At 41.7% G+C, this 26687-nt stretch overlaps 2 protein-coding genes across 4 annotated transcripts in view; one reads left to right on the forward strand and one right to left on the reverse strand.

Annotated features, from left to right (window-relative positions):
* edrf1 (erythroid differentiation regulatory factor 1) lies at window positions 1-16180 on the forward strand. 2 transcript variants are annotated; one of them, XM_034184704.1, is made up of 25 exons: window positions 1-431; window positions 1336-1544; window positions 2960-3026; window positions 3120-3245; window positions 3388-3512; window positions 4158-4305; window positions 5732-5833; window positions 5923-6044; window positions 6339-6450; window positions 6770-6917; window positions 7014-7125; window positions 7745-7856; window positions 8048-8320; window positions 8428-8499; window positions 8582-8729; window positions 8814-9005; window positions 10866-11066; window positions 11210-11428; window positions 11659-11876; window positions 12181-12339; window positions 12831-12980; window positions 13185-13338; window positions 13442-13557; window positions 15295-15467; window positions 15566-16180. In XM_034184704.1, the coding sequence occupies exons 1-25, from the start codon at window positions 342-344 to the stop codon at window positions 15780-15782; spliced, it is 3765 nt and encodes a 1254-aa protein (XP_034040595.1). In that variant the 5' UTR covers window positions 1-341; the 3' UTR covers window positions 15783-16180. The 2 variants fall into 2 exon arrangements, with proteins under 2 accessions (XP_034040595.1, XP_034040596.1); XM_034184705.1 differs by having other exon boundaries at window positions 15569-16180.
* dhx32b (DEAH (Asp-Glu-Ala-His) box polypeptide 32b) overlaps window positions 5259-26687 on the reverse strand; it is a 24441-nt gene continuing 3012 nt past the window's right edge. The window contains exons 4-13 of one of the 2 annotated variants that reach the window (XM_034184707.1): window positions 26065-26301; window positions 25243-25336; window positions 24889-25038; window positions 22140-22331; window positions 21842-21982; window positions 18913-19103; window positions 18447-18637; window positions 17877-18090; window positions 10668-10675; window positions 5259-5374 (exon numbers count right to left, since the gene is read on the reverse strand). In XM_034184707.1, the coding sequence (XP_034040598.1) occupies window positions 17916-18090; window positions 18447-18637; window positions 18913-19103; window positions 21842-21982; window positions 22140-22331; window positions 24889-25038; window positions 25243-25336; window positions 26065-26301 (1371 nt within the window). In that variant the 3' untranslated portion in view covers window positions 5259-5374; window positions 10668-10675; window positions 17877-17915. Of the gene's footprint in view, window positions 5375-10667; window positions 10676-17787; window positions 18091-18446; window positions 18638-18912; window positions 19104-21841; window positions 21983-22139; window positions 22332-24888; window positions 25039-25242; window positions 25337-26064; window positions 26302-26687 lie in introns of those variants that run through there. The other variant, XM_034184706.1, reaches the window with a different exon arrangement.

Below are 26687 nucleotides of genomic sequence, written 5' to 3' on the forward strand. Positions count from 1 at the left end.
AACGTGATAAAACAGCGACTCAGGCTTTGAAGCCTTTAGTGTTGTTGCTTGCTGCAAACTATTTACTTAGGTTTATATAGCAGTGACAATCGAGGTTATGAGTATTTATGAGTATTAACATGAATCACATGCTGTGTAAGTAGACATTTAGTATTTTAAAATTTATAATTCGCTATTTTAGTGAGTTAGCATGTTGAGCTAGCACCAGAGGCGTTTGGGAACTTTACAGACATATGCCAACTATATTCTCGCTCGACACTGAGCTAATGTACAGGTTTTCCATTGTTCTTCCGAGCAATGGAAATGTTCTGTAGCTGGGAATAATCGATTATGTGTCCAACATGAGCGCATCAACTGATAGGGAGTCTTTGACCCCCTCAGCGGTGGAAGACGCGAGTGCATCTAACTGTGCCGAAGAGCTCAGCGGTCCTGTAAGTAAACGAAACTAAACTTCACATAACTGCGACTGCGTCTTTGCGTTTGTGTCGGGTCAGAAATATACACACATTTTCTGAAGTCAGCATAGACAAAATGATGCACACATATTTGATGGTCGTATGTCCGTTGGTCAGATGCTTGATTAGGCATCAACAAGGTCAAGTCAGGGAACCCGCTGGTGCTGCCTTGGGTACCAGATGGCAACCATCCATGATCCCCACCTCTTGTTATATGAAGGCCTATATGAACAGCAAATTGCGATAGTGCAGCACTTATAGTTATTCAAACTACATAACACCATGATTTATGTGCAACCCTTATTAACCTTGACTCCGATCTTTAAGCCACCTTGACAATTGCACAAATTTGATCCCGCATTGGCATGCGTGCCAATGAGTAAACTCGTAAAGTGTTTGTAAACTGTGTGTAAACTGAGTGACGTCCTGTGCCCCGTTGACACGCAGTGTTTGCGAATAGGTTGCGCACTGTTCATGACTAGTTCAACGCAAATGGCACAAAATTTATGCATGCCAGAAAGTTTGAACGTTTAAAATTTTCTTTGCACACTGGTATGCAGCTTTGCAGTTTACGACAGGTTTACTCACTGGCACACAACATTGCGTGCCAGGGTGGGAATGAAGTTCCTGTCAAGGTGGCTTTAGTTTTGAGCTTGAAACTCCTCAGTTGTCTCCCACACACCATTGACACCATGATGTTCCTCTTTATCTCTTGATGTTCACGGCCATTCCTTTTTGGATGCCGGTATGAGTAAAAGGAATCTGGCACCTATCAGTAGCTACTCCTTATTATGAAAGGAACCCGCTTTCTACTTTGTGGCATTTTGTGACAATATTTTATCTGATGGCTACGATACTTTGTTTATTTTATTTTCTTAAGGAACAAGCAGTCTGTTCAGGCAGCAATGAGATAAAGAGCTGTGCCGTGGTCAAGTACTCTGCTGCCCCACCACCTACCAGTTATGCATTGCTGCAGGAGAAGACTGACCTCAAACTGCCACCAGCAAACTGGCTGAGAGAAAATGCCAAACTTGGGACCGCTGGTACCACAGTACTTGGTTCCAGTAGCAAGAACAAACCTTTTTCAAGGTGTAGTATTATCAGAGTTGTTAAAAGTGAAGCAAATGATTGTAGTTCAAATGTTGAACTATGGCAAAGCACTTTTTGTTGTTTGTAAATGCCTCTGGGGCTTCAAAGAAGCTTGTATTTCAAGGATTTTCTGGACACAGTAGGCCACATTTCATAAGGTCGTAGGGCACACCTTAAATAATACTCAGTGCTATGAACACTATACTTGATCTTCTTTTGGCTGCTCCTCTTAGGTGGTGTTGCCACAGCAGGGCACCCATCTCTATCTCACATTGTCCTCTGCATTTTCTGTCACACCAACAACCTGTATGTCCTCACTTAATACATCCGTAAAACCTCCTCCTTGACTTCACTCATCTCCTCCTGCTTGGTGGCTCTGTCCTCAGTATCCGTCTCCATATATACCCTGGGTCATTTTTCTGTACATGGTCAAACTATCTCAGCCTCACCTCTCTAAATTTGTCTTCAAACCATCATACCTGTGCTGTTCGTCTGATATGTTTGTTGCTTACCCTGTCCATCCTCGTCACGCCCAGGGACAACTGCAGCGTATTCAGTTTTGCTACCTCTAGCTCTGCCTCCAAAACACCGCCACCTCTAACCTGTATGACCTAGCTGGTGTCATTACCAACTTGCAAAATTTCCCTTTCACTTCTGTAAAAACCTCTGTCACAGGACACTCCTGCCACTTTTCTCCACCCTTTCTCCCTGTCTGCACTCTCTTCTTCACCTCTACCACACTCTGTTACCTTTGACAGTTGACTCAAAGTATTTAAAGTCATTTGCCTTTTCCACCTCTAGTCCTTGAAATCTCACTATTCCACTTGGCTCCATGCATGTACTTTGTCTTGCTCCTACTGATTTTCATTCCTCTTCTCTCCAGTGCATATCATCACCTTGTCCCGCTCTTCTCAACTTGGTCTCTGCTCTTACTACACATTACAATGTCATCTGTAAGCATCATAGTCCATGGAGACTCCTGTCTGATCTCAGTTCAGTTTCACGTAGATATGTTTGGTCTCAAAGGCCTTCATGTACTTGGACTTCATGATTCAGTGTAATAATGTCTTTGTGCACGTTCAAGTTTCATTTGGTTTTGCTTAAGGTGTAATCCCACACGTAGTTTGGACTTCTGCCTCCACCTCCATCCTGAAGTACTTTTGTAAAGATCTATGCTTTAAGATGTTCTTTACGTATTTATTTATTTTTCATCATTGCAGCAGGCATTGGAACATATACCTCTGATGCAACTGCCAGATTTGGATCTCTATCCAAATCCAGATGTAATTGTATCATTGTGCTGCGTTCACAATTGTTACTAAATGTCAGTAACTGGTAATTTGCCTGTCTCTAATCATTATTGTCATTTACACATAGTTTATATTCACTAAGTGCCTGTTTTTTTTTTCTTATAGTTTTGGGATGGCCTATGACTTTATAGATTGCATCGGGGATGATGTTGACGTTGTATCAGACTCAGAGGTTTGAGCATTGAAGCAAAGCTAATAGTTTATCATTTGTTTTTGAAACCGTGTGCAAAGAGTTGATATAAGCATTGATTTCTCTTTAATTTAGAACATCAAGAAGCTCTTAAAAATTCCCTACAGCAAATCACACGTCAGTATGGCCGTTCACCGTGTGGGGAGAACACTGCTTTTGGATGAGCTGGATATTCAAGAGCTCTTTAGGAGATCATCTCAGGTACAGCAGGATTTTCTCAGACAACATTACAGTCACCAGCCATGTGCATTATGTGTGTATTTGTGTCTTTGTGTGTATGAGATGTGCTCTGAGTTAGAAGTTTATATGTTTAATTGCGGGTGAACTGCTATGTTTGTTGTAGACAGGTGACTGGATGTGGCTAAAAGATTTTTACCAGCGGCTGGTTGACCAGAAATGGGAGCGCAAAAAGAAAAGTAAAGAAAACTGGAATCAGAAAGCAATACTGTCCAAGTTCCTTTACTACAGGTGCGTTCATGTCTTTGTTTCAGTCAAAGTGATAGATGTGTGACATTAATAGTTTGGCTTTCTTTCATCACCACTTTGTTACTCCCGCTGGCTGAAGGCGGATTATGTCATAGCGATTTCAGTCTGTCTGTCCCTCCCAAAAGGGGTATAAGCATTCTGAAATCAACTCCTCTCACATTTTTAGGAGGAATTTTGTAAAACTTGGTTCAAGTCCTTGTTATAGGTTGGTAATACTCGTATTGTCATATCATTCGAGTTGAGCCCATTTTTTCATTGTTATGGCCCTTGATGAACAAATCTAGATTCCGCCATTTTCATGTTTTGGTGCCTGCATTCTGAACTCAACTCCTCTCACATTTTTAGTAGGAATTTCAGGAAACTTGATGCAATTTCTTGTTATATGTTGGTAATACACATATTGTAATATTGTACAAGATTGACACATTTTGGCAAAGTTATGGCCCTTGAATCACAATCGTAGACACAGCCAGTTTCATGAGTCGGTGTCTGCATTCTGAAATCAGCTTTCACTTACCTTGAAATGTTATCAGAATTGTAACATGCACCTGTACCAAAGCAGCATTTGCTGGCAGGAGATACTATGGTCTCAGAGCCCTCTTGTTTTCATTCCTGTGTTTCTTTCAGCATAAATGGCAACGGCACTGAAGAGTCTATACCGGACGACCTGACTGAAGGGGAAGAGGACAAAGGAACAGAAAAATTGAGCCCTTCATGGCCTACTGCCTTCACCAGTCCGTCATCTGATGCAGAAGAATCACCTGCTCCCAAACAAGTAAATGGTTACTGAAATCAAATCATCTCTATTTTACTAGAGTCGTGTCCATTAGGGTATTTTATGGTTGGTTTCTGCACAGTACACCATTTCTGGTTTGTGCTTAGATTATTATGAATTTTTTTTTTGTTTTGCACAAAATTTCAAGCAAGCCATCATTGAGTTACTGCAGCTGTAGTTTCATCCCTAAAATACTGTAAAATGTAATTTAAAAATTGTGATGTTTAAAACAAACGAACAAAAAACAACTTGTTTTGGGATTGGGGCACAGACAACCCCCCAACAATCTCTCACACACACACACACACACACACACACACACACACACACACACACACACACACACACACACACACACACACACACACACACACACACACACACACACAAACAAAAGTGATTGAGACCATCAAGATTGAGAGCATTTGTCCATCCATCCATCTATCCATCCATTTTCTTCCGCTTTATCTGGAGTTGGGTCGCGGGGGCAGCAGCTCAAGCAAAGCCGCCCAGACCTTCCGATCCACACACACCTCCCCCAGCTCCTCCGGGGGAACCCCAAGGCGTTCCCAAGCCAGCCGAGAGATGTAGTCTCTCCAGCGTGTCCTGGGTCTTCCCCGGGGCCTCCTCCCAATGGGACGTGCCCGGAACAGCTCTCCAGCGAGGCGTTCAGGGGGCATCCGGAAAAGATGCCAGAGCCACCTCAACGCGATTCCTTTCATTTGTAGAAAAACAAAACAAATACATTTGGACACACAAGAATATTCTTTATATAATCCCCCAACACACACACACATTTTATCCACATTTTAAAGGGTAAAGTCATCACAAGAAGATAAAACATGACATCATAAGCATAATAATAAACTTAAAAAAAAAATACATGAAATATCAGCTGCAGTTTTCCAGAAGGCACAGGGGAGATGACACGTTTTTATTTATTTATTTATTATAACTCCTTCATGCCACTCCATCTATAGATGCTTCTAACTCCTTCAGTTTTCATCAGTGTCTTGAAAGCTTCACTCAGTCTTTCATTTGCTGTCACTCTGATGTTGAAGTGTCCCTGCTATAAACAGAATGACCACACAGAGCTGTACGGTTTCTGTTTATTACTGAATGATATTAAGTATATTGTTTGAGTATCAGCTTCATTATTTGCATGTGCTATTAAACAAATTTCAATCTTTTAGTCTCATAGATCAAAATGTACATGCATTTAATGCAGTATGTCCAAAGGTTTAGCCAAACTGTACATTTTATGAAGCGATTCTCATCTTAAAATGAGTCTTTGGTTAAAATATTGAGATATATGTAGTGAAAAATAAGACATCCATGTTGTTCAGTTGGTCTGACTGTTGGGTAACTGCCTGCTGAGTCGGGATTTTGTGCAATGCCATTTCCACTGATTTTTTTTCATGTGCAGGACAGCGTTCCTGTGGACAGTCAGTTTGCTGTGGGCCAGGTCGCATCTGTGCCTAAAGAGCAACATCTCCCCACCATCTTCAATGAAGGTGAAAACAGCCAGGTAATATAAACCATTACTGTACCTTAATGACATATACTGTACACACATACATTTGAGTGTTTTACTTATAATATGCTGTCACTTGACAGGGATTAAAAAATGACTTTGTCAGAAACATCATGTGGACCTTTGAGGATATCCACATGTTGGTCGGGTCCAACATGCCTATTTTCGGAGGCGGTCGCTATCCTGCCGTCAGTCTGCGACTCAGGTTTAAATTATTTTTAACAATCCTGTCTCAGAAATTAAAGTCCATAATTCACAAATTTAAATATTTTGTCATATAAATCTGTGAATGGCTTTATTTTATTGTACTTCAAAATTCTGTTTGTCTGTGACAAGCTAAAACTAATTAATCTATACACAGATGATGTGGAAAGTGGACAACATGCCTTATATCTGTGAAATATATCATTCATTCATTACACTTGTAATTCATACAGTGTACTGATGACAGAAGAATCTTTGATCTACATTTTTGTTTTCTGCTTTCTGTGTCTTTCAGGGACAACAATAAACCAATCAGCATTCTGACAGGTATCGACTACTGGCTCGACAATCTTATGTGCAATGTTCCAGAGCTGGTCATGTGCTTTCACGTCAATGGCATTGTTCAGGTAAACTGCTGCTTGCTTTTATCTAGATATCCCTGAAGTATTATTAAAGTAATTCTTGTTGGTTTCTCCCTTTTCACTTGGTGTCACCACATCTTGATTTGGTTAAAGTTTTGTCATTGGATAAAACTCCTGATGCAATTCCAGACACGGTCTTGAATTGGGAACCTTCACTTTGGGGAATCAAGCGCACCAACTGCTTGTTCCTTTTCATATCACGCATAGTTAATAGTGATGAAATATTTTAAGTCTTCGACATTCTGTCTTGAATGAAATTGTGATGTGATGCTTTTCCTTGTCATTCTCATGGGTCTCTATACAGAAATATGAGATGATCAAAACGGAGGACATCCCTCATCTGGAAAACTCTACTTTCTCTGCCAGGGTTGTGAAAGATATTGCCCAAAATATCCTTTCCTTCCTCAAGTCCAACTGCACCAAAGAGGGGCACACCTACTGGCTTTTCAAAGGTTGGATCAAAGCGAGCAGGAGTACTTTTCTATGTATCTTTCTTCAACCTGCTCATTCTTTTGTCTGTTCCGTGTTTGCTTTTCTTGAATCCGCAGCCAGTGGCAGTGATATCGTGAAGCTTTATGATCTTACAACTCTGTGTGAGGAGGCTGAAGAGGAGAAATGTCAGAATCCCTTCACTCTTCCTGTGGCTGTTTTACTGTACAAGTAGGTATCTGTTAGATAAAGGCAGATATCGGCAATAACTGTGAGCTTCAAGTTTGCTGCTGGTGTGAAAATCTTAGGATTCCTTAAAATGTTTGAGTTAAATATTCCAGTGTAGGGCTCGTGAAGCAAAAAGGTGGGTGAGTCAGACCATCTTAGCCAGTCAGTGGAAGCAATAAGTCAAAAGCCAATAAATGATCCCATCTTATGTGTCTTGATCTGAACAGGGCATGTAATGAAGACCAACTGATTCAAATTTGGTGAACTTTGATACATCAGATCAATTGGAAACGGCTCTGTTTAGCCTAGGTAATATTCCGTGTCCTACAACAGCTAGACAGCTGTTTTCACATGAGCTAACAACTTAAACTAGCAACTGTGAGGAGAAACTTGAAATAAATAAATACAGGACAAAATATACAACAGTGTAGGAATGTAAAACATGAATTAAACAATGGGTAGAATATGAAAATAGTAATAACAAAACTGTTCTGCAGTACTCCAGATTACTCATAGCAAACTTGAACCACTGTTCTGAAGCCTTTAAAATGTATTTTGAATGTTGTTCCAGAGTCCGCATTTAAAAAAAAATGTTGGCACTTTTTTTTTCTTGGTGGTGCAGAGTTGCAAGCAACCTGATGTTGAAGTCCAGACAAAACAGGAAGCACTACGGCACAGTCAGAACTCTGCTCTTAAACTGTGTGAAGCTTCTGGATCAGGAGAGACATCCTCAGGTGAACTGACATATTTCAGGGTTCTGGAGCTCAGAATTAAAAGCTCACCAAATACTGGATAGAAAATGTGGCAAATCACACAAGAATGCTTATGTACGATTACTAATATCTTTAGGATTGTTGTGTTTAATCGTCAGGCAGTTGGAAGTAAAAAGTGAAATGAATTGTCTAAGTCTGACCTCTGTCCTCAGATCATCGCCTCCGCTTATTACATGCTTTCGGAGCTGTTCCAACTCGACGAGCCTCCTGAGGATGACGGAGAGGAGTCACTGCAGGCCGGTGGCTCAGAGGACAGCTACAGCGATGAAGACGGCGAGGAGCAGAATGAGCTGACCGACGACAGCGATGAGAACGAGCCAAACACCTGCACGAACCCGCAGGACGACAGTAAAGCTGTGGCTGTGATCCGGTCTGTAGGGGAGCTGTCTGTCCCTGAGAAATATAAATCCACTTACCAGATCAGAGTGAGTCCCTCTGGGCACACTTTCCAAACGTTTCACATTGTAATACCAAAAGTGTCTCAGAGGGAAAAATGTTTATGACATAATTATCCTGTTTTCGGTCACTGCAGTCGAGTTGTGCTTTGCCTGTTTCTCAAGACAAGGAGGAGCGATGCAGACATATTTTGAGCTACGTGCTGAAGGTGAGTTTCTGCGTGTTTGTTTGTTTACAGTGTGATCGGATGAAATCAGTTGATGGTAAGTGGCTGTAATACAAATGGACAGGGTTTGAAGGCTGTGGACGGCAGCATTAAGAAGGAGAGTGATCTCCCAGCCGCGGATCCAAACACACCCATTCCACTCAAATATGAGGACAGAAGTGGAGCTGGAGCCTGTGCCGCTGAGTCGGGCATCTCCCTCTTGATAGAGAAAGGTCAGTCTGTGATTTGTTTAAAATAACACTGATGTGTCTGATAGGCTGTCCAAATGATTCTTATCAGTGTGTGTGTGTCACTAGCGCGGCCCCTGCAGGAGGACCAGAAGCACCCAACACGCTCAGGGATGATCCCCGGCTCTTGGCAACACCATATCAAGCTACAGCTCTTCCTTAAGGCCTCCAAGGCTTATTACGTCCTGTCCGACGCAGCCAATAACCTGCTGAAGTACGGACGAGCCTTACGCTACATCAAACTGTCCCTGCAGTCTTACGGTAGGCGGTTCTTCCTTTATACGCTGTCTGCTGGTTGCTAGTGCTGACTAACGAGTTTGAGAACCCTCACTTTTATGAAATGGAGGATCATACATGTTGCTTATCACAAGATAAGTCAAGGGAGCGTGAATCCCCCTCACCAAAGAAGAGAAAATGTTAAGGGGAACAAAAAGGTGCAATCATGCAAACTGTATCCTCACCTCTAGATGGCACTAAGCCCCAGACACTAACTGTAAAAGAGAAATTGAAACAATAGAACATCCATTTTACAGTGTACTGCACACCACCAGTTATGAAATAGGTCATCTTTTTCATCTACTGGTTGGCTGGTTTATTACAGAATTATTCAGTATGTCCCAAATTTCTTTTTTCTTGCAACACATTATTTCCCCTAGAATTTTTTTTTAAAAGCCCAGCCACCTTGGTGAAGCATGTCCACACTGTTGAAAGCTCTGCTAAATTTAGTTGAAGCAGACATCAGGAGTTTTTAATGTCACGCTTCTGTTAGTTGACCGCTGTTGAGAAATTAGATAAATACGCCAATTAGTGTGCTGCCAAATCACTATAAAATTAACAGTTACTTCACAGAAGGTTGTTTGTGTGACAGAATACCACAATCAATGCTGCAGATGTGCTGAAATGTTTAACATCCAGATTAATGGATACTTGACAGTGTTTTTCATTGGCATTATTAACAAATTATTTCTGGCCTGGTGGCCTGCCAGGCTTATAATATGGTAGGAGAAACACTGAAACTTAATGAAGTGATTATAGGTTGGATGAGTTTTGCTTACAGTTATTATTTCAGTATAGTTGTGTGACCATTATACTCGTATAATGTAGTTGTGGAGCTTGGCTGAGGGTTGGACTTGGACATTCTTTGATTCTAATTAAACTAGGCTTTAAATATTGGGACATTTTTAAAATTCAAAATGGTCCCACTGCATTGTTTTAGTTTTCAAACATGGGTGGATTTGGCTGAGGTGATGGTTAAGTGGTTTGACCATGAATGTGCACTATAAATGCAGTCCATTTACTAACACTGGTGTTTTGTTTTGGGGATTTACAGCAGTGTTCAGAATAATAGTAGTGCTATGTGACTAAAAAGATTAATCCAGGTTTTGAGTATATTTCTTATTGTTACATGGGAAACAAGGTACCAGTAGATTCAGTAGATTCTCACAAATCCAACAAGACCAAGCATTCACAATATGCACATTCTTAAGGCTATTAAATTGGGCTATTAGTAAAGAAAAGTAGAAAAGAGGGTGTTCACAATAATAGTAGTGTGGCATTCAGTCAGAGAGTTCGTCAATTTTGTGGAACAAACAGGTGTGAATCAGGTGTCCCCTATTTTAAGGATGAAGCCAGCACCTGTTGAACATGCTTTTCTCTTTGAAAGCCTGAGGAAAATGGGACGTTCAAGACATTGTTCAGGAGAACAGCGTAGTGTGATTAAAAAGTTGATTGGAGAGGGGAAAACACTTGGTCTTGTTGGATTTGTGAGAATCTACTGAATCTACTGGTACCTTGTTTCCCATGTAACAATAAGAAATATACTCAAAACCTGGATTAATCTTTTTAGTCACATAGCACTACTGTTATTCTGAACACTACTGTAAAAGACTGAATGTGAAGAAATGCTTCAGGAGTGGAAAAAACCTGTCACTCTTTCTCCTGTAATAGGTGCATAAATATTTCTTGCCTTGTGGCGTTTAGAATACTGTGAACAGAATCATCTTGAACCGTAGTTTGTAATGATTAAAGGAGAATTTTAAATGTCTATACTGTGGCATCACAATTATTTATGAAGAAGAACATAATAATAAAAAAGTCCCCTTCTTCCTTTGATCTCTCCAGATGCCTACAGTTCCGTGAGCAGCACTCTGCACCCTCACGTTCTGCTCTTTCACAGCCAGTGTTTATCGCTGTGTGGGGACATCCAGCTGCTGTTGGCCCAGAATGCCAAAAACAGAGCTGCGTATCTGGAAGAATACAGTTACCAAACCAAAGAGGACCAGGAGATCCTGCATAGTCTGCACCGAGAGAGCAGCTGCCAGGGTTAGTCACATCCTCAACGCTAAAGTCCTGCTCATAAAGAAAAGCTTAAGAATCCATATTGGGGTGGCATGAGTTTGAGCCATTTTAGTTTCTCGCAACTTTGAGTCACTTCAGAAATGTTTCCTGTTCAATATGTGCACCAGCCTTCAACATGGCCACCGACCTGTCCATGGATCCAGAATACCAGCTGTTTGTCAGCAGTAAGTGTTACGAAGCAACATATGAGCTGCTCGTCTCCGACGCTTTGAAGCATCAAGCCTCAGATCATTTGCCTCAGTTGCTCAAAAGGCTGGGAAACATTCGCAATGAGATGGGAGTGTTCTACATGAACCAGGCCGCCACCATGCAGACCGAGAAAGAAGGTACGACTATCAAGTATTCAACAGATATTATTCCACTTTAAGGATTGTGGTACCTGTCATTTCACAGTATACACCAACTCTAAATTTAAAGCCATGTTAGCTTTTCACCGTTTCCTGAATTTCTGGACTTGCTGACTCATTGCGATCAGTAAAACAAGTCAAAGGTCATATTTGCCTGTTCATTAAAAAAATAAAAAAAGTTAATTTCCATATGTTCTGTGCTCTCCTAGCGAAGAGGTCTGTGTCTGTGGCAGAGCAGGAGGTGTGGAAAAAGAGTTTTGACTTCTTTGAGAAAGGCATGAAGGACTTTGAAGCTATTGGGGACAGCACCAACATCGCCTTACTGCTGTGTAATACCGGCAGACTGATGAGAATCTGTGCTCACGCTCAGTGTGTCCACCAGACCAGAGGCGAGTTCTCACCCGAGGAGGCCCTCTACTACAATAAGGTGCAGTGCTAAACACTATCTTCTGTTCTGCTTTGAACATCTACCCAGAAGCAAAGGAAAGTTATTTTGTTTGACATATTATTGACCCTTGAGACCTCGATCGGAAAAAAGTGGTGGTCGCGGTTTTTTGGTTGATTGTTAACTTGAGAAATTATTAACATTTTTCTGGAGACAAGTGTTTACACTTGGAACAGTTCATTTGATTCTTATGAAGAATTTTGCATTTGTTTTTGTGTGTGTGGGGGGTGGGGAACGACTTCTTTTTAATTAGGTTGTTTTTTTGTCTCATTTATTTTGGCTCCAGGCTACAGATTATTACCTGCGAGCGATGCAGTCGCTGGTGCGCAGAGAGAACCACCCGGCAGTGTGGGACAGTGTAAACTGGGAACTTTCCACCACCTACTTCACCTTGGCTACACTTCTGCAGGACTACGCCCCCTTATCCAGGAAGGCCCAGGAGCAGGTGGGCATGAACGCCTTCCTGCTGTGTGACATGGTGAAACAGAAAATCTTCCATGGAATGTTCCCTAAAATAGCCTTTAAAAAAAAAAATCATTCTGCTGCTGTACAGTAGTTGTTGGCTGAAATACAGTTTTCATGTGTTGGTTTACTGTATGCTAACAACAAACTCTGCGTCTTGGAATTTCTGGAATTGTACAACAACAAAATGTTTCCTAATGAGACGAAAGTAAAATAACACAAACCTGCATGGGGAGGTGTCAAAAGCAGCTTTCTGGGTTGTTACACCTCAGAAGTTTAAAATAAGTGCAGCTAATACCTTGGCTGATGCTACAGTGTTTAGCAACGGGTACAAAAATAGAAGTACAGCGCCACGGACAGGTCTGGGGTGGTAAAGACCACAATAATGTGAACACACTGTTAGTCCTTCTGTGTTAACAAGCAAATGATGGAAAGACTTCATCAGAATCCTCCCTCCACCCTCTGTGTACTCAGATTGAGCGAGAGGTAACCGACGCCATGATGAAATCGCTGAAGTACTGTGACCTGCTCACAGAGTCGCCTCGGCAGCCGCTCTATCAGTACAGAGCCGCGACCATCCACCATCGCCTGGCCTCTATGTACCACAGCTGCTTCCGTAACCAGGTGAGGAAACAAAATACTGCACAGCAGTTCATTCATTCTCACTTCTTTACACCTTTGTATGAAGAGGGGGGAAAGTGTTGGGGAAAGTGAGAACCGCGTAGTGCCGAAAGGGAGTTTCTGGAGGTGGGATGTCAGAATTTAATACATCGCCGGTGTAAAATGAATTGAGCCACGTCTGTGTTTGTGGCTCTGATGGTGCGACAGGTGGGGGATGAACACTTGAGGAAGCAGCATCGAAGCCTGTCGGAGCAGCACTACAGCAAAGCTGTTGGCTTGTTCCTCAGCCTCAAAGACGCGCCCTGCGAGCTGCTCCGCACTCTGCTGGAGTGGGTGGCGTTTTCTGAGTTTACGATGGCAGGTGAGCAGCCGTCGTAGTGAGAGATTTCAGTAACGGTGGGTTTTGGGACATGATGATTGGGTGAGTGTGTATTGTCATGGGTTTAACTGAAATGTTTCTGTAGGTCAGAGCAGCAGTGCAGCTAAGCTAAAAAGCCTGACTGGAGCCTTGGAGATTATGACTGAGACACGCTACGCCTTCCAACTTCTTCACCAAGAGCTGCTAGAGGAACCGTTAGAGGTCCATGTCCTTTTTTTAGTTTAACTGTAGGAACAATTTAGGGACGTTTGATAATGGGAAGGAAGTGTCCCGTTCACTTAGTTCTGTGAATGTTCATTAATCTGACTAGGTAGAATACTATAAAGCTAACCACTGACTGCACGATTTACTTAGTAAATCTGCAAATCTTCCCAGAAAGTGTAGGTTTAGTGGTTAAAATCAAAACTCCAGCTCATTTAGAAGCAGAGATTCATTAGTTTTATATCACCATTTTGGAAAAGCCAAAATAGCTGACATATGGAAAGGTTGCACTTCAACAGTTTGGGATTATTGCATTTTTGACCATGAAAATAAGTCTATTTAAATCAAAGCTCTGGGTTACCTAAAAGCTGAAATATTGACAATCTGTTTTTGTCACCATTTTGCAAATACAAGATGGCTGCTAGTACATACAGTGTGTCCAGAAAGTATTCACAGCATTTCACTTTTTCCACGTTTTGTAATGTTACATATTCACACCCTTTGCTCAGTACTTTGTTGATGTTCCTTTGGGAGCAATTACAGCCTCAAGTCTTCTTGAATATGATGCCACGAGCTTGGTGCGCCTATCATTGAGCAGATTTACCCATTCCTCTTTGCATGTTGGATGAGGAGCGTCGGTGCACAGCCATTTTCAGACCTCTCCAGAGATGTTCTATTGGATTCAGGTCTGGACTCAAGGACATCCACAGAGTTGTCCTGAAGTCACTCCTTTGATATCTTGGCTGTGTGTTTAGGGTCATTGTCCTGCTGAAAGATGAACAGTCGCCCCAGTATGAGGTCAAGAGCACTCTGGAGCAAGTTTTCATCCAGGATGTCTCTGTACATTGCCTCATCTTTCCCTCAATCCTGACTAGTCTCCCAGTTCCTGCTGCTGAAAAACATGCCCACAGCATGATGCTGCCACCACCATGCTTCACTGTAGGGATGGTGTCTGGTTTCCTCCAAACATGACACCTGGCATTCACACCAACGAGTTCAATGATTGTTTCATCAGACCAGAGAATTTTGTTTCTCATGGTCTGAGAGTCCTTCAGGCGCCTTTTTGCAAACTCCAGGTGGGCTGCCATGTGCCTTTTACTAAGGAGTGGCTTCCGTCTGGATGGAAGCCACTGTGCTCATTGGGACCTTCAGAGCAGCAGAAATCTTTCTGTACCTTTCCAGAGATTTGTAGCTCGAGACAATTGTGACTCTACGGTCTACAGACAATTCCTTTGACTTCGTGCTTGGTTTGTGCTCTGACATGCACCGTTAACTGTGGGACCTTATATGTAGACAGGTGTGTGTCTTTCCAAATCATGTCCAATCAACTGAATTTACCCCAGGTGGACTCCAATTAAGCTGCAGAAACATCTCCAGGATGCCCAGTGGAAACAGGATGCACCTGAGCTCAATTTTGAGCTTCATGGCAAAGGCTGTGAATACTTACGTACACGTGCTTTGTTTGGTCTTTTGTTTTTAATAAATTTGTAAAAACCAAAAGAATTTTGAGGAAAAAAGGAATTTCATCCATTATAGAAGAAGGCCGTAACATAAAATATGGATACAGTGCGGTGCTGTGAATACTTTGAAAACATTGGTTTTCTATGTGTTTAGACAATAAACCTCCCAAAAAATGTATAGTTTTCTGAACGCCCCCCTCCACCCCAAAAAGCCAACTAAGTTACATAGTGAACTTGACTACTAGTGTCTGAACTTCGTTTTCCACGTGTTTTGTAGCTGACTGAACCTGATCCAGAGGAACCAGCAGCGTCGTCTGACGTCGACTCTGCTCAGATCTCAGGCCTCAACCTCCAGGAAGTCAAGAAGTTAATCGGTGTGTTTGAGCCGAGCTTCTCCTTCCTGTTGCTACAGCTGATCAAAATGATGACAACAGTCAAACGGAAACCAACGTAAGCAAGAACCACGTACACGGTCACACTCACACATGAGCTGTGTTCCTCGTGGCCTCTCACAGTTTAAATTTTTTTCTTTTTTGTGTTTTTAACAGCAGTAAGGATGAAGAGCTGCTCCAAACCTACAAGAATGTGTACTCAAAGCTGCTGCGCGCTGAGAAAAATGCGCCACTCCTCAATCGTATCACACTGTACATGGAGCTGCTGCAGCAGCTGACCCCTCAAACAGGTGAAGAAGTGCAAATTCATGATGACCTAAGAACAGCAGAAAAGACTACGACAGCCCCCCGCCATACGTCTACAGATCAATGATTTACAAGCATCTACATTCAGGAGCACAGCCTCCGGCAGCGCTGTGACAGTGTTGGCTCACTATTTGTTTTTGTCATTTACTTAACACAAATTATGACGTGTACATATTTGTAGAGATATTTGTAAATTCTGAAGAAAGGACGTTTTGCTGAAATAACATTGAATCATCCAGCCCAGATGGTCAATGTCTAATTTTAATAATCAAGCTGTGAATAAAGGATGAAGTGAGGCCGATTAGCTCACAGATCAGTGTTCCCGACAGCCGCCTGCAATAGTTTGGTAACAGACAATCCAAACTCTGCTTATCCACATTTGTGCACTTTCTACATGAATGTAAGTTTCTGACAGTGTGGTTTGACAAAAATAAAATGTTTGGAGTTATTCCCTGTGCCAAACAACTGTGATCATTTTTCGATGATATAACTCAGTCTTGGTGAAATTACGGCAACGTTTTTGTGATAGTTTCCTTTAAATGTTAAGTTTTTCCATTCAGGTTTTGAAAACTGAGATAAGATTTGTTCATTAAGTATTCTCACTTTATGATGTTGCAAAGCGAGGACAAAAGTCGTAATTATTACTGCTACACATGGCGACCCCTATACAAAAGAAAAAAAAAAAACCCACACACATGGTGTCACCTGATCTGCAAATGGAGTTGCAAGGAAATTCCCAACAAAAAAGAGATAATGATTGAGATGTATATTGACAACATTACATTATTTACTTCTGGCACCAGATTATAGATTTTTAAAATTTCCAGAAAGACACAACTGTTACATTTTTGCCAAAACTATAATGCATGGCGCTTGAACACCATGTTAAGTCAAATCAAATCAATTTTATTTATATAGCGCCAAATCACAACAAACAGTTGCCCCAAGGCGCTTTATATTGTAAGGCAAGGCCATACAATAATTACGGAAAAACCCCAATGGTCAAAACGACCCCCTGTGAGCAAGCACTTGGCGACAGTGGGAAGGAAAAACTCCCTTTTAACAGGAAGAAACCTCCAGCAGAACCAGGCTCAGGGAGGGGCAGTCTTCTGCTGGGACTGGTTGGGGCTGAGGGAGAGAACCAGGAAAAAGACATGCTGTGGAAGAGAGCAGAGATCAATCACTAATGATTAAATGCAGAGTGGTGCATACAGAGCAAAAAGAGAAAGAAACATTCAGTGCATCATGGGAACCCCCCAGCAGTCTAAGTCTATAGCAGCATAACTAAGGGATGGTCCAGGGTCACCTGATCCAGCCCTAACTATAAGCTTTAGCAAAAAGGAAAGTTTTAAGCCTAATCTTAAAAGTAGAGAGGGTGTCTGTCTCCCTGATCTGAATTGGGAGCTGGTTCCACAGGAGAGGAGCCTGAAAGCTGAAGGCTCTGCCTCCCATTCTACTCTTACAAACCCTAGGAACTACAAGTAAGCCTGCAGTCTGAGAGCGAAGCGCTCTATTGGGTTGGTATCGTATTAAGTGACATGAGATGTTGCTTATTGTTAAAAATATTTGTTAAATAGAAATGTCAGTATTTCAAACAGCTGGTGTTTTGGGAAGAAAAAATATTCAAATTTCAAATGTGTCACAAACTGCTGTAATTGTTCTGATTTGTAATTAAAATTCAAAATTACCTATTGATATTTTGCTATCAGTTTGAAGTAGAATATATTTTAAGAAACATTAGCAAAAATAAATGGAAAGGTAACAATTTACAGTGAGTTTATATTGACAAGTATTTATCAGTTAACTGTGTTTAGTAATCATTTAGGAATAGTGTTCAGCATATTTATTAAATATTAAAAAAATTTGATATGAACACTCCAAATAATTAGTAAACAATTAAGCCTTAATTCACTGTTAATGCTTATTACTGTATTGATTTATACAGTGTTATTGTAATGTGTTAGCAGTTGGGGAGAAAAAAAATGAACGTTTATTTATTTGAAGAAAATGATTACCAGTTCAGAAATCATGTTTTCCACTTTTTAAAAATTAATTTGGCAGTAATTACTTTTTCATTCATACATATACATTAAACCACATAGAATTCTACACACAACAACATGCAAATGAGGAAATAACATCTTAAATAACCTGTGTCCACAATGTTCCATCATCACCATGGCGACAGTGAGCCAGCCCATCACTGTATGATGCAGCGGTTGTGGGTCTGCTCCACCGGCGGTTCACTCTCCACCAACTGCAGGCTGTCCTCTTTGGATGGAGGTGGTGCACCATGCAAAATGTTCTGGACGATGTCTTTGCTCTCACTTGGTGGTAGATTGTAGAAGTAGTACTGTGGTGCCATTTGAATGAACCTAAAAGTGGAGTGCAAGTACATAGTCTCGTGTGTTGTTTGGAAATCGATTAATACCTGGTCTCGATGAAACAGTCTCTGGATGTGGAATTTAAATTCTCAAGACATTTGAAGGATCCATAATAAATGGACTGCATTTATATAGCAATTTTCCATCTGCATCAGACGCTCAAAGCGCTTTACAATAATGCCTCACATTCACCTTGATGTCATCCTCTAGTATTTTAAAGCTGGAGCAGGATGTGGGATACAAACAAGACCAGTCTCAAGTCTGCAGGACCAACTTAAAGGAAAACTGTTGTTTATCAGGTAATAATTAAAAACACAAAGAGAATGTCAGCAAGCTCCATAACTTACAACTCAGGCGTTATGTGCGTGACAGTGTGGAGGCAGTTATCTTCGGAGAATGAGTGCTCGTGGAACACCACCCACTCTGGGAGGCCCAGTTTTGGGCTTTTGGCACCGTAGCCAGACAGAGGATGGATCTGTGCCATGTGTTTGTGGGTCAGAATAAAGTAGTTCCCTGACCCATCCACATCCTGTGCTACCTGATTAAATAAAAGAAAATCAGTTTATTTATGGTGTTAAATCATAACATAGGTCATCTCAAGGTGCTCCATGGGAGCAAATTCTAGACCAGCCACTCCCAACATCAAGATTTTCCACTATATATGTTCCAATAAATACAATATGCTCATATACTGTTATTATAATCAGAAATTCAAATTAATTTCAAAGCATACAGTTTTCTTCAATCCACTCATGGTGTTTAAAGAGTTTTTATGTAATCTGAGTATGATGTCATAAAGTTGTGCCATCTGACCTGCATAAAGAAACCTGCCAGCAGGGCTCTCTTAATGTTGAGTGTGTTGCTGCGGGAGCCGAAGGCAGGCGCAGAGAGGGGCAGCTCGATCCTCTTCAGAGTATCCATGAGTTCAGTGTGAAGAGCGTCAGCTGTCAGCAGTGCGTTGTGGTTTAGGTAGTAGTCCCGACACCACTTCTCTAGAGTGCAGCCTACGAAAGGAGTCATAACAATAGGAACATATCTTATTTTCCAGATTATAAGGCGTTTTGTTTTTAATGTTTGTTTAATAATTTGAGAAGTCCTGCAATATATAAATAAAAAATACTGCATTATCAACCATGGCTACAAGATGGTACTGTCTATACATGTGACAAGCTGCTCCTGCATACTGAATGAGGTACTGTGATTCATACTGGAGCAGGAGAAGAGACTTAATGAGAATAATGTTTGTCTCAGAGAACAAGTATATTTAAAGTGCTTATGTCTGGAAAATGAAATATCAAATGACCTGACTATTGTAATTAAATAAAGAAAATACTGATTTTTATTTATTATTATGATTCAATTTTATGGAGACGTATGTGATGTTTTTTTTTTTTTCTGAACACACTGCGGGTTACAAATAGGCAGACATTCATATGTTGATCGCAAAATAAGAATCTGACTTGAAAGGTATATTACATTTATAGACAAAAAGCAACCAGATTCACTGTGTGTAGTGGTGAAAGTCATGAAGTGGACTATAACTGGACATAGGCGGAGTGACTTACAAGTTGGTGCCAGATGTTATGTGATGATTATGGATAAAAATGGCTATGAATCTGTCGTGCATTTTTCAGATGCCATCCATCCATCCATTTTCTTCCGCTTTATCCAGAGTCGGGTCACGGGGGCAGCAGCTCAAGCAAAGCCGCCCAGACCTCCCGATCCACACACACCTCCCCCAGCTCCTCCGGGGGAACCCCAAGGCATTCCCAAGCCAGCCGAGAGATGTAGTCCCTCCAGCGTGTCCTGGGTCTTCCCCGGGGCCTCCTCCCAATGGGACGTGCCCGGAACACCTCTCCAGTGAGGCGTCCAGGGGGCATCCGGAAAAGATGCCCGAGCCACCTCAACTGACTCCTTTCGATGTGGAGAAGCAGCGGCTCGACTCCGAGCTCCTCCCGAGTGACCGAGCTCCTCACCCTATCTCTAAGGGAGCGCCCAGCCACCCTGCGGAGGAAACTCATCTCGGCTGCTTGTACTCGCGATCTCGTTCTTTCAGTCATGAGCCAAATCTCATGACCATAGGTGAGGGCTGGAACGTAGATCGATCGGTAAATCAAGAGCTTTGCCCCCTACTCAGCTCTCTCTTCACCACGACGGTCCGATACAGCGACCGCATCACTGCAGATGCTGCACCAATCCGTCTATCGATCTCACGCTCCATCCGTCCCTCACTCGTGAACAAGACCCCGAGATACTTAAACGCCTCCACTTGAGGCAAGGACACTCCACCGACCTGAAGAGGGCAAAGCACCTTTTTCCGGTCAAGAACCATGGCCTCGGATTTGGAGGTGCTGATTCTCATCCCGGATGCTTTACACTCGGCTGCAAACCGCCCCAGTGCACGCTGAAGGTCCTGATTTGACGAAGCCAACAGAACCACATCGTCCGCAAACAGCAGAAACGAGATTCTGTGGTTCCCAAACCAGACCCCCTCTACACCCTGGCTGCGCCTAGAAATTCTGTCCGTAAAAATAATGAACAGAACCGGTGACAAAGGGCAGCCCTGGCAGAGGCCAATGTGCACTGGAAACAGGTTTGACTTACTACCGGCAATGCGAACCAAGCTCCTGCTGCGGTCGTACAGGGACCGGATAGCCCTTAGCAAAGGGCCCCGGACCCCGTACTCCCGGAGCACTCCCCACAGGGTGCCCTGAGGGACACGGTCGAACGCCTTCTTCAGATCCACAAAACACATGTGGACTGGTTGGGTGAACTCCCATGAACCCTCGAGCACCCGATGGAGCGTGTAGAGCTGGTCCAGTGTGCCGCGACCAGGACGAAAACCACACTGTTCCTCCTGAATCCGAGGGTCAACCATCAGTCGAATTCTCATCTCCAATACTCTGGAATAGACCTTACCGGGGAGGCTGAGGAGTGTGATCCCCCTATAGTTAGAACACACCCTCCGGTCCCCCTTCTTAAACAGAGGGACCTTGGAATAAGCTATTTATAATGTGGTATACAATTGTTTTTTAAAAGAGTGTTGACTGGGGTGAGATATGCCCTTTAAGAAATCATGCTCTCAAACTGAAAGATCATACTTTGGAATAAAAAGGTAATACAACCTTACTGCTACTCAGCACAACACTTTTTTGGACTGTGAGACAACAAGAACTGCAACAACATTTCAGCAAAGCTAAGGTAAATCTTTTACAAATGCTTTTTGCTTTATTATAAATAAGTAATGTTCTAATTAAATTAATTGTGCTTTTTGTTGCATGAAGTGGTAGCATCACATTTCAAAAATATATGCGACTTATAGGCTGGTGTGACTTATTTATGCATTAAGTCTTGATTACTCATTTTTGCCCAGAGGTTACTAATGTTCTTGTGTGATTCGTAGTCTTAAAAATATGGTAATCACTTTGACGACAGTTACCGGCAGTAACGTCCCACCAAGCACAGCCTCAAACTTGTGCATGTTATAATCTACAACAGCACGTTTTGTCGCGATCCATGAAGTCCTTGTGGCGTTATCACATGTTTTGGCCCAGTGAAGGCTGCAGTTAGAATCAAAATGAGCCCAACATCACACTTTTCTGAGCAAAGTCTTTGACAATAATTCGCGTACACATTTATCACATAGACATGCACAAATGAAATTGAGCTTTGACCTGTATTCATGCTACAAAATCTGGGAATAAACATCAGGCCATGAAGCACATTGGTGCTATAGACTCACACAGATCCTGCTGGCTTTGTTTGAAGGCCTTGTAGATGTTGATGAGGGTAAAGTGGTCGCCCTCTGGGTGCTGAAACTTCATGCAGCACTGGGCTGCCTCAGTCCTCAGGTCCACAGGCGGAAGCAAAAAGCAGGATGGCGCTGTGAGACATCAGTGTGAGAGACCATGCAACATAAAATAAATCCAGACCTACCTACTAACTTACAGAAACATTTTTGTATTCTAATCTGTAAAAACTAAAAAAAAAAAAAATCTCCATTACAGGATATGTACGTTTATTTCAGGCTAACGTGTTACCTGTTAGCATTGCGGCAATGATGACCACCTCCCTGACACAGTCGAACTCACAGGAGGCGAGCAGCGTCTTGGCCATTTGTGGCTTTAACGGGAACTCGGACATGATGATGCCCATCTCAGAAAGGTTGCCATCGTTATCCAGAGCTGCTAGGTAATCCAGTTCTTCCAAAGCCTGCATCAGACCTTCAGGATCTGGGTTCACAAAGTTTTTAAATAACACACATTAACGGCTTTGAAAAACAGCAACTGTGAAAAATAAATCTCAGCAAAAGCTAATAATTAAATGTTTAATTGCAGCAATGGAAATGTCTGAATAAGACAGTAATTCATCAGTGTTTGATGTACAGGCTAATGTAACGAAAAATAATGTTGGCAATATTTAGCTAGCTCCAGCTAGACTAAACAATGTGCCTAGCATAGTTTATATTTTTTAACTGCAGGATTATCTATAAACTATCGAATAAAATAAGTGGCTTAGTGGCCCTCAGGTTTTCTTGTTTTCTTGCACCTTGTTTTTCTTGCTATTTCTCACCGGCTGACGGGGCCGAGACGGGAATATATGGTTGCTCCCCTAAACAGTGTCTGCTGGTTGCTACTATGAGCTAAAGTGAGGATCCTACATGTTGCTTATCACAAGAGAACACAATCCCTGTTGACAAAGAAGTGAAAACATGAAGGAAAACAATATCGTGACAGGTGACGTAATGATGCAATCTGCAACTTCACATTGTAGCTTTAAGTGTGCACACCTCTAAGAAAAAAATAAATGAAAATCACGGTGGAAGACAACAGGCAGTCAAAGACAAATTAGACAAATCTCGAAATGGCACACAAAGAAATGTTCTGGTTCTAGCTGTCATCATTATCATCTGCGCTGACACCACCACCAGTATTATCAGCTAATGGGAAGCTCTGTGTGTGTGTGTGTGTGTGTGTGTGTGTGTGTGTGTGTGTGTGTGTGTGTGTGTGTGTGTGTGTGTGTGTGTGTGTGTGTGTGTGTGTGTGTGTGTGTGTGTGTGTGTGTGTTGGGGGAATCTGTAGAACAAAGACAAACGGAAGCAGGTCAGCCCTAAAAAGATGCTTGTTGAACGAGCTGTCAGCACAGCTGAGGCACGGCTCGCTGCCCTATAATAATAATAAGATCCTCTGTTGAAACAAAGGGAACAGGAAAACTGAAAATTCCATTATTGATGAAAATATGTGGTGTGCAAACTCTTATTATGCTGTGAATCAATTCAATCATCAGCAGCAAGATTACTAGAAATAGAACAAGATGAAATGATACATCCCCTGGCAAAAGTCATGGAATAGCTAAAACTAAATTATGGTGGCCGTGAAAGGCCACAACAGTTTCAAGCTGTAACAGGAAGACAACGAGTAACAGGAAAACAGGATGGAAAGGAGAGGAACATTAGTAGCCAGTAAACCAGTATTGATCAGTATGTCTGATATTTATATTTGTGTATTTATATTTATAATTGCAAACTTTTTTTTAACTTTCACTTTTGATACTCTGTGTGCTTCTTCCCTGTGTGCTGCCATACAATGCTGCTGGGAGTGTTGCCTCAGTTACTTTGAAAAGTTGCTTTTTTAGTTATTTTATACAGTTACTTCATTAGCAGCTTTATACAGTTAGTTTATTAGGAGCTGCCAACAACTTGTAACTAATAAGGCAACTAGTAATCTAACTTAATTACTCTTAAAACTGAGTAATCAGCAAAGTACCTAATCAGCAAAGTAAATAATAGCTACTTTTCTTAGTACTTAATCTTAAAAATAACCAAGTTAGATTACTAGTTACTTTATTAGTTACTTTCAGCAGCTGCTGCCAAGGTGTCCACAGCTGCTAATGAAATAATAAAATGTAGCTGTTTACAGAAACTAATAAAGTAACTTTTCAAAGTTACTGTGGCAACACTGGCTGTTGGAACCTAAGGGATCAATAAAGTTCTATCTAATCTAATCTAAATTAAGAAAACACTAGCAAATGCAGTAAACCAAAAAACATGCAAACCTGCATCAATTCAACAACAGGCAGTTGAATTAAAAAAGTCCTGCAAATTGCAAAAGCACTTGCAAACAGAGAACGTAAACATGGATAACATACGGCGCATGCAACAATTTAATTTGCTGAACTGTTTGCTGCAAATTCACACAACACCTGCAGAAACAGACATGCTGCATTTTTCCACAGAAGTACTGGCAACACTTTCTGCCCACAGGACTACAACACATATCTGATTGGCACAACTTAGTAAGTTTATTATTTGACTTTATTGAATGTTTTACTACTTGTATATGTTTGATGGTTTGACATTTATGTTCATTAAGCATTTTGGAGGTAAAAGTCCTATTTTTGTGTTGCTTCTGTTGCGTTGTTACTTGCAGCGCTCCCAGGTTTTCTGTAAGCGTTGTGTGACTTTGCACCAGATATGTTAGTAAAGTAAAATGTTAAATGCTCTACAGGCTTTATTTGGTTGTGTTTGCAAGCATTTGCTCAATTTGCAAGATTTTTTTTTTTATTTTTTATGCAAGTACCCGTTCGAGACTTTTTTCTGTATTTGTTAGAGTCGTGTGGCATCTATTGGTCACCATACTTAGAGGCTGTTCCACCCAGCTTTGTTACATCATGGCAAATAAATAAACAAATAGCATGCAAAATGTTTTGGTTCAATACCCGAGGATGCTGCTCTATTTTCATAGTAACACTTGTCAAGCCAATCAGACAGCATTCTGTCACAGATCTCACCCAGCCTGTGGATGAAGTCACAGTGGCCCAGCCCTGCGATCTCCATCCTCTTCAGAAACAGCACAGTGGAAGTGATGTCAGACTCCACGATGCACGGCCGGATCGCCGTCGGAAGCTTTGTGGTTTCTGGGTACAGACAGAAACATTTTCCTGCAGGACACACACACAAGGCGGTCAGAGCTTCACATGCTTCACAAATAAATGGTAAATGGACTGCATTTATATGGCGCTTTTCCATCTGCATCAGAAGCTCAAAGTAGTTTACAATGATGCCTCACATTCACACAGACGCACTCACACACCGATGCCAGGGTCGGATACATGTTTAGTGTTTATTCAACGCCAACATCTCACCTCGCCGACCTGCCAGCTGTCTGCGGCTCGTGGCTTGGATCATGCTGATTGGCTGAATGACAGCAGAGTTTGTCCTAATCCTCGGATGGTAAACCTGCAGCAGCAAACAACACAATGATGCTCTTTGCATTTTAGCCATTATTTATTGATTTATACTGTTTCAACACCCTCAGTCAATATTATATCACACAAACATCTATCTATCTATATCTATATATATATGTGTGTATAAAATGCCATCATTTGAGCAATGTTTGTTCCTCTACTGCTCTCAGGTCTTTTGACTGATTTCCGCCAAATTAGGTATGGGGTAAAGGTCAACAGGAGAAGTGTAACAGTTCAAGGGTTTGCTTTAATAAAGGTCATGGAGTTCACAAGTAAATTTTCTTATTTTTATGAAGACTATGATGTACCCCAAACCTGGCACACATGTGTAGGTGAGTTCTGAAATTGCATAGGCAAGATTAAATTTACCATGCGTCAATCATTTTGGTCAAGGTCATTGGGGTGAAAGGTCAAAATTAAATGTTGCACTCAGATTTGCACCAAACTTGACACGCATGTCGGTAGGTTGTGGAATTCCCAATTTGCCAACAGTCAATCACTGGGGTTGAGGCAATTGGGATCAAGGTAGGTCAAAGGCCAAAATTAAATTTTGTTTTTTTTCAAAATTTGCACCAAACAAGGCACATATATACGGATGTAGACTTTAGAATTGTCCTGGCAAGGTCAACCAATGATTTGTGGTGAAGGTAAAGGTCAGTGGGGTCACATGCTAGGTTACGGGAGGTACTACAACCATGTACACGTAGTTACACTTACACATCTTCTTTCGAGGCCGGTATCAATGACAAAGCGTACTGAGCTAACAGGCCAGAAGAACTCCTCGTTTGGGCTTGAGGTAACAAACACTCTGCGGGTCCGGCCCGACTTGTCCTCACCCACGTGCAGTAGTCTTCCAGTCTGTCCAGGATGGATGGCAACAGGCAGGAGCTGACCCAGATCAGACGGCAAATTGTGCCTCTCGTGACATAAGATGTCACGAGCAAGATCTATTTCCTGTCAGAGAATAAACAGAAAAACGGGAGACGTTCTCACAGGGTCACTCAGAGGTCAATTACGTTTTGTTATTATACAGAAAGTATTCACAGCGCTTCACCTTTTCCACATTTTGTTATGTTATAGCCTTATTCCAAAATGGAGTGAATTATTTTTTTTCCCTCAAAATTGTACTCACAACACCCCATAAAGACAACTTAAAAAAAGTTCAGTGTGTGTTTCTGTCCATTCATGAACAAAATAACATAATTTGTTTGATCCAATTTGGACCAAACTTGCTGGAATAAATAGTCAGCCAAAGACAATGTGGTTTTGAGAAGAATGAGTTCAAAATCAAGGTCACACACCACACGTCAAGGTCAAACCATTTGGCCCAATGCTTACGT

The sequence above is a fragment of the Thalassophryne amazonica genome, chromosome 13 (assembly GCF_902500255.1).
Source record: "Thalassophryne amazonica chromosome 13, fThaAma1.1, whole genome shotgun sequence".
Taxonomy (NCBI): domain Eukaryota; kingdom Metazoa; phylum Chordata; class Actinopteri; order Batrachoidiformes; family Batrachoididae; genus Thalassophryne; species Thalassophryne amazonica.